The 14,280-nt window shown below is 42.6% G+C and overlaps 1 protein-coding gene across 1 annotated transcript in view; it reads left to right on the top strand.

Annotated features, from left to right (window-relative positions):
- The first annotated feature begins 972 nt into the window (after positions 1–972).
- The window catches only part of MGAT4A (mannosyl (alpha-1,3-)-glycoprotein beta-1,4-N-acetylglucosaminyltransferase, isozyme A), an 81,541-nt gene continuing 68,233 nt past the window's right edge, over positions 973–14,280 (top strand). Inside the window, exon 1 of the mRNA XM_015411195.1 lies at positions 973–1,136. Coding sequence (XP_015266681.1) covers positions 1,043–1,136 — 94 coding nt within the window. The 5' untranslated portion in view covers positions 973–1,042. The remainder of the gene's footprint in view (positions 1,137–14,280) is intronic.

Genomic DNA, 14,280 nt, shown 5'->3' with positions numbered 1-14,280 from the left:
AGTGATTTCACTATATATGATAATAACTGCAATTAATTAATTAATTAATTAATTTTATTTTATTTATACCCCGCCCTCCCCGCATTGCGGGCTCAGGGCGGCTTACAACAATGGGCACGTAGTGCGATAAAACAACAATAAAACAATTTAAAATCATTAAGTTGACGCAAGCCAACTAAAGAATATACCATCAAGAAATTTATTTTGTGGACAGGGTCAAATTATTATACCCTTGTGTGGCTGACTGCCCTCTAGAAGGGGGAGGACATGGGTGGTACTGATTCATTATGTGGCATATGGTTTTAACTGGCATGGAATGAACAATGTGATAAAATTCTATAGCGCTGAGGAATTTATCTGTATCTGTCATGCCTATTTAATGTTGAATGTAATCAGTTTCTTCTGCAGAATAAAAAAGTAACAAAACTTCATGGCAGAAGGAAGATATGAACCTGAGTGGTTCACTCAGGGCCAAACTTCACAATACCTTTTACATGAGTTTGCCACAGGGACATGCAGCCACATTGCAGCTGCGAGTTCCTGGTGACAACTCCATTTAGAAGTTCCAGAGGGGCCTGATGCAGATCAGGACCAAAATGCAGGGAGGCTCCTGCCTCCACTGCCCCCCCCCCCGCGGCATCTTACCGAGCTGAATTGCTTATTATTTGCCTCATGGGAGGCCAGCTTCACATGCAGTGAGTGCTTAGCTCTTTCTGTCAGTCTCTTCGCTCTTTTTGTGTTGTACTTTGACCTGATATTGATCTATACTATGCATTTTTAATCGGAGATGTATTCTCTTCTTTGTGCAGGGAATTAAAAATCATGAAGAGTCACTTCCACAAAAGCTTCTAAGAGCGAGTATCGGTCTTCGGTGATATAGCTGCAGAGCTGTCTTTTCAGTGACTTGGAAATGAGATTGCACCTTTCCTCTCTTCTCCTGCCTGAGCAGCATTAGTGTTGGAATATATTTGCTTCAAGCCAACAGGTGAAACTTGAATCCTGATAGCTGGCCAAATATAAACCAGTGTGATGCTGAAATGAGATGAGGCTCCGAAATGGAACTGTGGCCACCGCATTAATTTTCATCACCTCTTTCCTCAGTTTGTCTTGGTACACAGCATGGCAGCATGGGAAAGGTAAGCTAAGGTCCCGGTCACATGGGCCATAAAATGCGGGGGGGAAGCGTGGCAGGTTGGCCCAGAGCAAAATAACGCGCGGCCGCCCAATCACACGTCCCGTCGAGGTCCCGTGGGTAGGGGCGAGGTGGTGATCACACGATGATCCTGCAGTGAGGCAAAGAAGCCGCGTGGCGCGATCTCACCAATGGCATGCGCGATTCTGCGGAGCAACGGAACTTTCGCTTTCCTCTTCGTGCGCATGCGCCGTTGGGTGCTTGTGTGCATCCTGTGGAGACTTGGGGAAAAAAAACCCTGTTTGCAATGGGACATGGGTGGGCGCTGGATGCCACGGACTACCACCGGAAACGCGATCAGACGCCAGCCCTTGCCCCACGGTTTCCCGAAATTAGTACCTCGGAGGTACTAGTTTTTAACTCCGCATCTTCGGCAGGAAGCCTTGGGTTCGCCATGGGAGCTCTACGCTTCCCAGATGTTGTGGTGTGATCGTGCCCGGAAACTCCGCCTATCATCCATCTCAGTAGCGTAGCTAATGCTCCGTGTGACCGCAGCCTGTTTTCTGAAAAGGAGCAAGCAACTGTGACTCAAACAGGTGCTGAGACAGAAGGCTGCAGGTTAATCTGTAGAGTTCCCCCCCCCAGATACGCTTGTGTAGGCTGGAACAACAACATGCTCAGAAGACAGTACAATGGAAGTGTTCAGTCTTCATTAAGTCTTCTGAGTGTAGAAAGGAATGAGCAGAGGGCAATTCCCTTCTTGCGCAGCAATAGCCTTTGGCTTTCTGTGGGTGCTTGTCTAAAAAAGGTCAAAGGCAAAAGGTCGCCAGGTTTCCTGTTGTCTTGAGTAATGCAACTGGTTTCTACTTTCTGTTTTACTTGTTTCCAGTATGGGTTGTCAGTCTCTGAAGGAAATGATTTTGCTTTTCACCTCTCTCCAGTGGTGTACCTAGCTTATTTGGTGACTGGGGTGGATAATTTTTTAATACCCCCTCCTTTTTTTGCCATCAAGTTACAACTGACATGGTGCCCCCATAGGGTTTTCAAGGCAAGAGATGGTTGGAGGCAGTTTGCCATTGCCTGCCCTCCACATCGGCCCTGCTTAGCCCCACCTACCTCGCAGGGTGTCTGTTGTGGGGAGGGGAAGGGAAAGGAGTTTGTAAGACGCTCTGAGACACCTTTGGGCAGTGAAGGGCGGGGTATAAATCCAATCTCATCTCCTCCTCCTCCTTAACTTCTGAGATCTGATGAGATCAGGCTAGGCTGGGGCTATCCAGGTCAGGGCACCTCCTCTATACCACAAAATTATTTTCAGTAGTAATCATGAAATGAAACAAATAATAATAATGGCCAGAAAAGAAATGCAGACAGGGAAATTTTTCTTTTACTTAACTTCGCATATATAATCATGCCATGTAATCTTGCTGGGTGACCTTGGGGCCAGCCACATTACTCTGAGCCTATCCCTGACCTGAGAAGCCCCAGGAATAGCCTGATCTCATCAGATCTCAGAAGCTAAGCAGGGCTGAGGCAGGCAATGGCAAACCGCCTCCAAATGTCTCTTGCCTTGAAAACCCCTACAGGGTTGCCATAAGTCAGCTGTAACTTGACGGCAAAAAAATTAAAAATTCCATCACACCACTTGTGTTCTGGGCAGGCACTTTGGAAGGGCTTCTGTTCTCCATTTTGAAGCCCAAGAGCTGAACAACCCAAGCAACTACAAGGCATTTTTGAGAGCTAGGAGTCTTCCTTTGTACTAACTTTTACTAGCTAACACTAGCCAAAGCACCACAAAATAGTGATCGCAAGCTTCACCAGACTGGATGTCAAGAAACACACTAACCCCCAAAGAAGGTGCCCCCATCCTCCATTGTTTCCAAAGGACTAAACTCAAACCAGAGAATCTCTGCAGTAGAAACTGAAGGTGTGGGAGGCATTTTTGCAAGCCCAGCAGAACCAGTGCAATGTATGGAGTCCCCAGTAGTACCACTGCAATCACAGGGTGCCCAGCAGAACCCAGTGCCATTGTAGCAATGCCAGCTCAAAAGAACTGATGTCAAACACAGAATCACAGGCCAAGTATGGGGGAGGGTAGAAGCCCAGCAGGACCAATGCAATGTATAGTGCCCAGCAAATCCCGTGTCTTCTGTTCATAGTATTAACAAAGGTGATTCTTCTTCTTCTTCTTCTTCTTCTTCTTCTTCTTCTTCTTCTTCTTCTTCTTCTTCTTCTTCTTCTTCTTCTTCTTCTTCTTCTTCTTCTTCTTCTTCTTCTTCTTCTTCTTCTTCTTCTTCTTCTTCTCCTTCTCCTTCTCCTTCTCCTTCTCCTTCTCCTTCTCCTTCTCCTTCTCCTTCTCCTTCTCCTTCTTCTCCTCCTCCTCCTCCTCCTCCTCCTCCTCCTTCTCATAGATTGGAATGAATCTTATCTGATGTAGCCTTCTGTTCTCCCTGAGAGTCTGTGGCCCCCTAGGAATGACAAGGGCCAAAGTGGGGTCTGTGTTGGGAGGGGGAAATCACTGAACTTCTCCTCCTCCTCCTCCTCTCTCTCTCCCCCTCCCTCTGTTATTTTCACACTGAGATCTGGCCCCACATTTCTGCAGTTATTGGCTCTCTGCATGATCACAAAATAAATCCAAAAGTTACTACTGGCATTCTGAGACTTTGCAACGGATTGTGCTAATTGTTGTGAGAATGCAGACCATTGTGTCTTCAGCCTTTTTCCTTCTTTCCATTGCCTGAAGGTTACAAAAGACTATTAATCTCTGACTCATAACTTATAAGGAAGCATGAAAGAGATTTGCGGTTATCTTCTAACATGGCCCGCACATGGTCTGCCAAGATACCTAAAGCGTTCTGTTGAAAAGCATGTTGCATTTTAAATATGGTCCCCCAAAATAGAAAGTTTGCTTTTTAAAACAGAAGATGCTGGTGATATTGACATTGAGCCCAGATAGATCTTTGTACATAGGAAATGATGGTGGTACATTGTTAACTTTAAGCTGATGAATTGATCAGTACTAACAACAGCTTTCGGTTGATTTGCTTTGGTGCACCAGAACTGTTTCCTTTGTGCAGTGTCCATGGTGACAGCAGTGTTGTTCCAGTAAATTCTTCCCTCAGTCCTATTTTTGGTAAGGCTAATGTGAACTGGTGCTAAAGTACATACAGATCAGTCCAAAATACACTGCAGTAGCTAAATAGCTCCCGTGTTGTTGTTCCAATTAATTATATTTGTCATTGTACAGAATAATTACAGAGGAATTATCTCAAATTTAGAGTCCAGTGGTAGCCGCCCTGAGCACGCTGGGGGAGGGCGGGGTATAAATCTAATAATAAATAAATAAATAACAAAGATTTATTCAAGGTAGGAGTTTTTTGTGTGCATGCACACTTTTTCAAATACATTGGAATGGAAGGTAAGAGTTTCAAATACATTGGAATGGAAGGTAAGAGCTCAAACTTATAGTCAGAGGTTGAATAGCAAATTAACTTGTAACATGATGATGTTTTAAGATATGCAAGGACAAAACTAAATAACAGGCTAAGATTATAAGGTCAACAGTTGTTTTGATTTAATTAAGGGGGGAAACAGTAAAACAATAAATATGTCAAAATAGGAGATAACTGTGTAAAGGTAACTTTTCTAATTGTGAGAAGTAAACTGAGAATCTCCATTCGTTTCCTCTCAGGTTAGGAGGTAATTTAACAGCATTTTTTTTCTTTTAAAAACATTCGAGTATTCCTTGCATTACATTCAGTATTCTGTTTATTACATTTCATAGTGCCAATGGGACATCTTCAAACTGGAAAGTAAATGTAAGGACATAAGCATTGACTGGAAACTTGCTACTTAATGAGAGCCCTGGAAGAAAACCTGGCAGCTAACCTCTGAACACCAGTGCTAGGAGACAATATCAGGGAAGGGTCTTGGCCTCTATACCATGTCTGACCTTCAGGCAACTGGTCGTTCACTGTGTGAAACAGGATAATAGATTAGATGAACCACTGGTCTGATCCAGCAGGGCTGTTCTTATGTTCTTAAAAACTGTCCACTACAAAGGCAGAATGCTGTGTGATTCATCCTAAACTACTGGCAATGTGTCATGGGGTGGAAAAAACACACCCATTATTTGTTCAAATGTGCAATGAAAATCAGTATGGGCAAATTCTCTTCCCTTGCCTAGAGTTTTTTTAATTTAAAAAGAAACCCCCAAGGCAATACCATAGGTCAAAATTAGCATTATCCAGCAAGAGAACAATAAAATGTAGTGACTAAAATAATACAAAACTAAGATAGGGTGTTTGGAGAGTAAAAAAGGGGAAGGTTATGTTGTTTTTATGGCCTGTTTTAATACTGGTAAATCTTGTGGGGGTGGTATTTTATGATTTTATTATATTTTAACTTTGTGAATTACCTCAAGCAGGTCTTTGGAGAGGCAGCATGTAACTCTTTTCAATAAGGCTTGCATATTTTAAAAGTACGAAGATCTGTAGGTATAAATGCAGTATATGTTAAATTGGTTACATGTGAGTGACAGAGAATTAGAACCCAAGTTCTAATTAGAACAGTTTCTGACGGCATTTTAAATTTGCTGATGTTCTACAGATTTATTCAGTTGAATCTACAAAGGACAGAAATGGGAACACTTTTCTAGAAAATGATTGTAGAAGGAATTTGAAAGCCTTTTAGCAACCCCTAATTAAACCCCTTTAGCAACCCCTAATTAGCAATCCCTCCCATTTTCTCCCAATATTCAGCATGTTGGAATCTTGCAGTATATCCAAAAGCAAATGTAAGATTTTGGGGTATAATTTTATGTAGTAGATTTTTATGACAAAGTTACCACAAATATTTACTAAAGTTTTAAATATTTGGGGTAACTTTGTCATAAAAACCTACTACATAAAATAATAATTTTGAACTGTATATTTATTTAGAAGTGGGGGTGAAGTGGGATTTTGGGTTCCCTTATTACCAAACTGTTTGATTTAGACCAACCTTTCCACCTTTTCTGAACATTCTGGCATGTTCAGAACTCTTTAGGGGAGGTGGGAGAGGGGTCTTCTGTTCTTTTGCATTGGAGTTTAACCCTCTCTAGATTAGAGAAGACCCTGCCTTTCCCAAGAGGAGATAGAGGATGTAGTGGACCAATTTAGGATGATGGAAGTACACTAGAGCAAACCTATGAAAGTTGTACCTACCAAACCCAAATGTGGTCCACCAGCCATGTTTTGTCATGGGGGGGGGGGGTACTTGCAGTCCTAAGCAAATAAAGGAAGTTTTTTGTTTGTTTTGAGCCATGCTAGACCACTGTAAGTGGTAGACTGTGTACAGCTAGAGCAGAGACTTGGGTGAAATTAGATTGGGATTGTGAAGTGCAGGCTAAATTTGAGCATTTACTTATACAGACCTCTTTGGTTTTGTTTCCTAGTAATCATGTCTGCATTCTGCTCATTCCCTTTAAGTTATGTCACAAAGGGTGGGGTCTTCATAAGATGTTGTCTTAGCCTGTGATGAGGAGTTTCCAATGGAATAACATGATGATGGGAGAGGACAGATCATAGAAAAACCAGGAAGTGCTGTGTAGTTCCTGGGGGAAATAGTGGTCCTGGAAGAAGAGCTGAATCGTTTAAGGTCCTGCATCTGGGTCTTGGCCTTTTGTGGAAGTTTGACGTTGATTCCCACTTCTGGCAAGCTGAGGAAGGGGCTTAAGCTCAGAGGCAGACCTTAGGCTTTGGCCCATTATGCACGTACATCTTCCTGCAGATTTTTAGAGCAGTAAGCCTTTAATCATGACTTTGGATTCTGTGCCTGCCTTACCATTATTTTTCCTCTGGTGTATTTATTCTGCAGCTGCAATAAAAATGCACTTTTCTAAATTGGGGTGGAATGTCACTTATGACATGTGGGGAGGTGGTGTCCAAAGTTTTTTTTAAAAAATCACACAATTGCCTTATCACAGCTGCGCAGTAGTGTCCAGCAAGCACCTTCTATTTAAATCCTCATGGTTCAGGTTTTGCACATGCTTTTTAGCATTTATTGAATGAAAGGGAACAGAAAGGAATGCAGGCAAAGGGGGAAAACTCACTATTGAAAATGACCAGACTTTTTCTGAAACTGCCAAGCAGCTACCAAGTCCCGTTTTCCATACTGCCGAGCATTAGGGGATTCTCTGCCATGGTATTGGTCACTGTGAAAAATGGGAAAGAATTACAAGTTCTCATAATATGGGGAAACACGTTGAGTGTACAGAATGCACAGTAGGACCCACTGACACTGGCATTGCAAGCTATGATTGTTGGCAATGTGTGTGTGCACGCACACACCTCTGCAAAGTCAGCTACAGCTTCACCACACTTTGCACAGGGCTGCAATTTGTACGGGGGAGGAGTCCTCTGGCAGAAGCTCTGGAGAGCTTTTATAGTCTTGTGCCACTAAATTGAAAGGGGGGGTATTTCCACCAATGCCCTAGTGCAGCTGCATAGTAACGCTGATTTCCTACCCTGCCTTGCAAATGGATCTATCCGAAGCAATTCTTCAGTTCGGTGGTTCTCAGAAGATCCATGTGGTTCAGCCACCGTTTTAATGTTAGGCTTTCAGAGACTGCCAAAATGTTTCCTCCCCAAACTTTGTTCACTAAAGCATTAAAGGGAAAAATGTTTTCAAAGCTTTAGGCTTCCCATCCCAGTGTGTCTCTCTCTCGTTACATCCCATGTCATTTTCATTCCATGCTGATGTTCCCCTCCCCTTTGTTTTGTTCACACACAGCACTGAAATCTTTTTTTTTTTTTTTGCTCGGGGGATGCTGCCATTTGCCTCCTCTCTGATCCCCCCTTCAAGTCAATACCAGCAGGGAACTAAACCTCAGGCAGCCCTTTTAAACTTTCCCCCCTTGTTTTAATGTTTTTAAAAATTCAGCGATTTGAGACTAGTGATAGTTTCATGCCGTTTGTCAAAAAAAATCAAAAATTTTAAAGTGGGGAAAAACGGAGCTTGTACACTGATGAAGGGGGGAGGATGGCAGAAGATGCAGAGTGGAAGGAGTGACTTCAGTGTGGGTGGTGGAATGGCCTTCGAAAGGCAGGAAAAGGGTGGTGGTAGGGGAATCCAAGGGAATCTGTATGCTTTTGAATTACCTTTGGCTTGGAGGCGAAGCAAGGGAAAAACCAGCACAAAAACATTCTCAGAAAACCCAGGGAAACAGCGACTGGAAAGTGAACTGAGGGCTGAAGGGAGGCAAATCAATGCAGAACAGAAAAGAAAACCTGACGGACACGCACAGTGCAAGTGTGGCAAAACACCCGTGCATAATAGGCCTTTGTTTGCAGAAAGTCCTTTGACAAGGTAACACGGCTGGTCTGCTTTGAGATCCCAGGGAGCTGCAATCAGCTGGAGCTGACAGTACAGGGGTTCTTCTGACTTGGTACAAGGCGACTTAATTGCATATGAGTTTTTCTGACTGCTGTTTTTAGGTTCTACAACTGAAAGCGGATGTATACTTAAATGAGTATGTGGAGAGGAATGTCTCCTCTTTGTGCTTTTCATGTTTTTCACAGGAAACAGCATTACTCCTATTGTGTTTTGTGAATTATGTACACCTGACACTAAGTCCTATTGAATGAAGAGGAACTTGCCTTGCAAGGAAAGCATGCCTACAACTGGGCTATGTTTTATTTCTGAAAGCAGGCAGAGAGGCTTTTAAAAGCAGCGTGTAGGATGCACTGCAGATTGACTTAGTTGTTAGGCAAGTGCTTTGTGTCTCATCTGTAATGGTTGGTCGCTAGATTGGATGACCAAAATAGCTGTATCTTGCAGCTCTCCAGCTGACAGAGTGATGTCCAATTTGAGAACTGTTTTGAAATTAAAGGTATACCTAGTAATATTAATAAGATACGTTCGCTTGTGCAGATATTTTCCTTACTAAAACCACAAAAGCTTTTCGTTCAGTGTAAAATGTGATCATTATTCATTGTGGCATGGTCCCCTGTGAATTTCAGCTTTTGTGTGCCTGTTAAAATTAACCTTCTCTTGCACAAAAAGCACATCTGTAAGATCTTGCAAAAGTCCATTCATTTCTATAAGGTTTGATTGGGGAGTGTATTATTATGCCCTATGCCTTTTCATTTGTGCTGTAGATATAACATAATACATACAAAGCAGATTAATTTATGCATTCACAGTGATATGTATTCAAAGTGGCATCTTGAATGTACTAGTGCTCTGGGAATATTTGAATAGCTAACATTGGGGCTGATTTAGTGTGGTCAGTTTCACGGAACTAAGCTTTTGGTTGAGCAGCATGCTGTTCTACGCTTTGTCAAGTGCTTATAATACTTATCTAGCTAATAGCAGCAACAGCTGCCCTTTCTGTAATCTGTGCAATTTAATTTCTATTGGATTTTATTTTGGCAAACTGCAAAGGGAATGCACATGATAAAAGAAGACACTCTTCACTGGGAACTCCTGTGTGCTATCTTTCAGCAGAGTTTGCTCTCTTCTGGCTACTTCATGTCTCTTGACAAAAATCCTGGTGGTTCTTTTATATCCCATGCTTTTGCTGCAAATTATGCTTCAACCAAGAGGCTGCTTTTCATGCATACTTTGCACAACTGGTGTTGTGTTTGTTTGGCTTTTAAATGCGTATACCACCCCTATTCTGAGGATTCCAGGCAGGCAATATAAATTCTAAGGTATTATAAACTGGAGCATATACGTCCAGGAAAGAGAAAGGGTGGGGTAGACGTTCCATTTACTAATCTGGACCTTTGTACAGGGCATATTTATGGCTACGTATCACTGTAGTTATTGCACTTGGGAAATGTTGCTAAATTACAGACCACAATAATCTGGTCCATGGGGTCGTGGAGAGTCGGACTCGACTGTGCGACTGAACAACAACAAAAAATCTATACAGGCAAGATGCTTGCTTAAAAAAAAGTTCTAATCCTTGTTTTTTGAGATCGAGAAGACGTGGGGGAAATCAGGGAGAGATGCGGGTCAAAATGCAGCCCTGCAGTGAATAGTGTGAAATTTACCAATGCAACCAGGGCAAACGGAAGAGCTGGGCAGCACAGCTTTTCGTGGGGAACTGGTCCCTGTTACCTGTGCAGAAAAGACCTCTTGAGTAGTTTGCAGAAGGCCAGGAGAGCGGGAGCTTTCCTGACCTCCTTAGGCAGGCCATTCCAGAAGGTGGGAGCCATAATGGAGAAAGCACGTGTATGGGCAATTACTGGTTTTGCCCATTTGCAGGTTGGAATCTGTAGTAGCCCCTGCTGACTTGAGCAACGTTGTCATGGCAGAGTATAGGGGGAGAGGTGGTCCAGCAAATAAGAGGGGTCAAGGCCATGAAGGGCTTTCCATGTGAGCCTGTAACAGATGGGCAGCCCAATGGAGCATGTGCAGAATGAGAGTAATATGCATCATCTATTTAGCTCCCGTTAATAGCTGAGCCACAGCATTCTGGACCAGTTGGAATTCTTGAGTTGATTTCGAGGGGAGACCAATGCACAATTCATTACAGTAGTCTAGTCTCAATGTTTAAAGTGATTTTAATGTTAAAATCAGCACTTTAAATGAGATCTGAAAAACATGCAAGTGGCCACTATAATTGGTGTAGCTCAAGGGTGTGTATGTATGCAGTCACAAGGTGAGTGCATCACTAGTGTTAACAGTTGATTTAGTTGGGGTCCATGAATGTTTCCAGGCCTTTACAACCAGCCATTATATTTGTTCACTATTGACTGCCTGTCTCTCAAATTCTCTGGCGCATGCAAAGGGTTTGAGGGGAAGAGACTGGGACCATTTCTGCACAAGTGCAAACCTCCGCATTGGCATTCTTAAATAATCAAAGTTTGTAACACTTTTCACGCAACTTTTTGCCTCCCCAGGAGTAGATCCAAATTTAGTGCCCCATTACCCCATGTTTTCTGTATCCACTTTTTCTGCTATTCCCCCCCCCCCCTTTGGACCTGAATGTGCAGTTTTTCATTGAGGAAGACCCGATTTTGAATTTTGTTTCCTGCAGCCTTTTTGTGTCATCAGTGTCTTGTGTTGACTTCCCCCCTCCTCAGGTTGTCCTCTGAGCAATCCACTATTTTTTAAGCATAATGTTGATTATGTTACAGTGCAATTTTTTTTCATTATAATATAGCAACGTTATAACGTTGGGACAAAACAGACAGCAAGGTTTCATGTAGCCTTCTCCGTGGAATTACCCATCCATGACGTTCTTTTCCTCTTCCTCTTCCTCCTCCTCCTCCTCCTTTTGGTGGGTAGGTTTTGTTGCCTCGCACTTGTGTTGCTTCTTCATCCCCCCCCCTGCTTTTCTTCCCCTGTAGCTCCTGCTGTGTTTTTTAATGACAATTCAGTCTTTTAAACATCTAAAACCAATGGAATTATATAGTTGATTTGATAATCATGGAAACTCAACATGGCCAGTGTTTCCATTTAGTGTGCTTCATAATTATTGAATAACACTGTTATTAATTGGTTATCCAGTTCAATGATCAGGAATGGAATACTATTTTCATTAGGATTTTGTGGGAATCTTTACTGGCCATTTTCTTAGCTGGCAACTAAGGAGGAGCGGAGGACCTTTGAAATGGCAGCAACTATGCTGTTCCCCACGATACATCCAACCTTTTTTTATAGTGCTATGGTGTTACTACTGCATATGCATAAAAAAAGGAGGTTCTGTTGCCGACGAAGTACATAACGACACAGCCACACAACCCCCTTTCAAAGGAAATGTGGAACACATGGGGAGGGTCAGATCCGAATTCAAGAAAAAGTTCCCCAAAATAATGCCCTTTTGTAGAGTCAGAGCATCAGTTGGGGATTCAACTCGCTGGGAAACGGCAGCAACACTGAGGTGCGGCAAAAGGTCTGAGTCAGTTGTTTACTTCATGCCAGGCTTTGGGGATACTTGGAAGCAGCTATAAAGTTTATTTCTGCTATGAACCGTTTCCACAATCTAGTGCGAAATAACATTGAACTTCCCTCTTTGAGCCTGCTGCAGATCTTTCTTTTTTTTTTGTGGGGGGAGGCAAAGAATCAATTTGTCCCATGTGGCATGAGATGAGAAACCCCAAGTTCTCAATATGCAAGGAACTTGGGATTAGTGGTCTTTGAGTATGTGCTGGGCATCCAGAGGTGACAGGTTCCCAGAAAGGATTAATTGTGACTGTTGGCTACCTGGCAAGCACATTTGTTGACCTTTGTGACTCAGATCATACATGCCAATTCTGCTGTATCATAGTCTTGGGACTTCTGAAATGCTAGCAAACTATTTATTTCAATGAAACTTGGATCCAAATAAGTGTAGCCAACAGTATAAATCATCCTCAGTCAGCTTCTAGTTTTAGGAGAGCTGCAGCCTACAGTATCAAGATGTCATTTCAAATGTGTTTTGACAGTGATAGCATTTGATATAGATCCATTTCCAGGAATGCTGTTTTTATATGAGTTATTCATTCTGCATTATTATGAATGTGCTTGGTAGGAAAGGTCCTGGGCGCATGTCCAGGCTTTATTTAAATCTAATTATCCTGTTTGAAACTAGAGTCAGCTCAGCTTAGCAACCCTGTCAGCCCCCTGGGTTGTGTGGTGCATGCCACGGCTATGTAATCTTTTGGTGCAAGTTTTCCTGCTGCTTTTTAAAAATATTTTTTTTATTTTTCAACCTTTTCAACAGTAACTATACAAAACAAGACATTCTCAAACCATACAAACAATATAACCATTATCTATAGCAATAATATTAACAAAACCCAATGTATAACAAAGTTTACATGTCCCAACAATTCCTAATAAAATTAGAAGTAAGTATATTTCTTAGGCAAGGTGCTTTCTTCAGGTTCATAATTTGCAATGAAGTCAAAAAATGAAACCATTTTCCTACAAAACTGGACTGGTATGAAGGGTTATCCACAATCCCTAACTGAGCGGATATCTTATCCATTACTATATAGTCCCATACTTTATGGATCCATTGTTTAATAGTTGGAATCTTATCTGATTTCCAGTTTTGAGCAAGTAATGTCTTAGCTGCCACTAGTAATAAAGAAATAAGTTCAAGTTCTTTTCTCAGTTTAGGGATAGAATTATTAGTCACAGATTGAGTAGGATAGTTTCAGGTCAACTTGGTATTGCATAACTAGTGATGTTCTTTATAATTGCAAGGATTTTGTTCCAATAGGGTTGTACTCTTGGGAAAGTCCCCCAACAGTGGATAAACATATCTATGTTGTCACAGCCCTTCCAACGGAGGGTCTTTAAGAGATTTAAAGTGGTAACGTTTCAAGGGTGTTAAGTATCACCTAGTAAATATCTTTTAGGGTTGTAGATTTATGTTTAGAGCTTTGGCCTGCCGTTTTTTTAAATAGGGGTGACTGTACAAAAATACGAGGATTATCGAATACCTAGCTGGGTATGGCCTGGATTTCTTCTGGAATTGCAGCTGACCTCCAGAAAACAGAGAACAGTTCCTTGGAGGAAATGGCAGCTTCAGAGGGGAGACCTAGGCTTTCCAGGTGCCCGCTAATAGTGGGCAAACTCCTAGTAATTGTTTCTGACACCTGCTGATGTTCATCTGGTCAGTGGGATGAAGCAGGCCAGCAAAACTGAGGGAGCAGCGATCTTTGCTGATGACGTCCCTTCCGGTGTGACCTGGAAGCACTAGAATCACACTGGGGCAATGCTTTATCACTCACCCCAGAACTCTGTGGAAACCATAGAGTCATGCTGGATATGACATCATTGCACATCAATGAAGATCGCTGCTCCAGCCCTGGAGTAATACTGGCCTCCCTCCATCTCCTGCTGGTTGCCAGGCAATGTCCGGTAACCATAGGAGGACTCTATGGCATCACATCCTTGCTGAGCACCCTTCCCAGGCACTGCCCTGAAATTTCCCAAGCTGCACTGGGCAACCCTAAGAGACGCCAAAGCATGCAGGGGAGTTTCCAGAGAAAGAAGTTTCCAGAGAAGCAAAGTGAGGCCCGTATTAGGGAGTAGGGGTAACTGAGTGGAGAAGTGTGAGAGCCAGGAAGTCCTGGATTCATGCAAACTCACTCACAAACTTGCTATGTTGCCTTAGGACTTCTCTGACTACATGACCTGGCAGACCACAGTGTCTTGCTTGTGTGCTA

The sequence above is a fragment of the Gekko japonicus genome, unplaced genomic scaffold (genome assembly GCF_001447785.1).
Source record: "Gekko japonicus isolate JY-2015 unplaced genomic scaffold, Gekko_japonicus_V1.1 scaffold1123, whole genome shotgun sequence".
Lineage (NCBI taxonomy): Eukaryota > Metazoa > Chordata > Lepidosauria > Squamata > Gekkonidae > Gekko > Gekko japonicus.
This window is presented reverse-complemented; position numbering and strand designations above follow the sequence as displayed.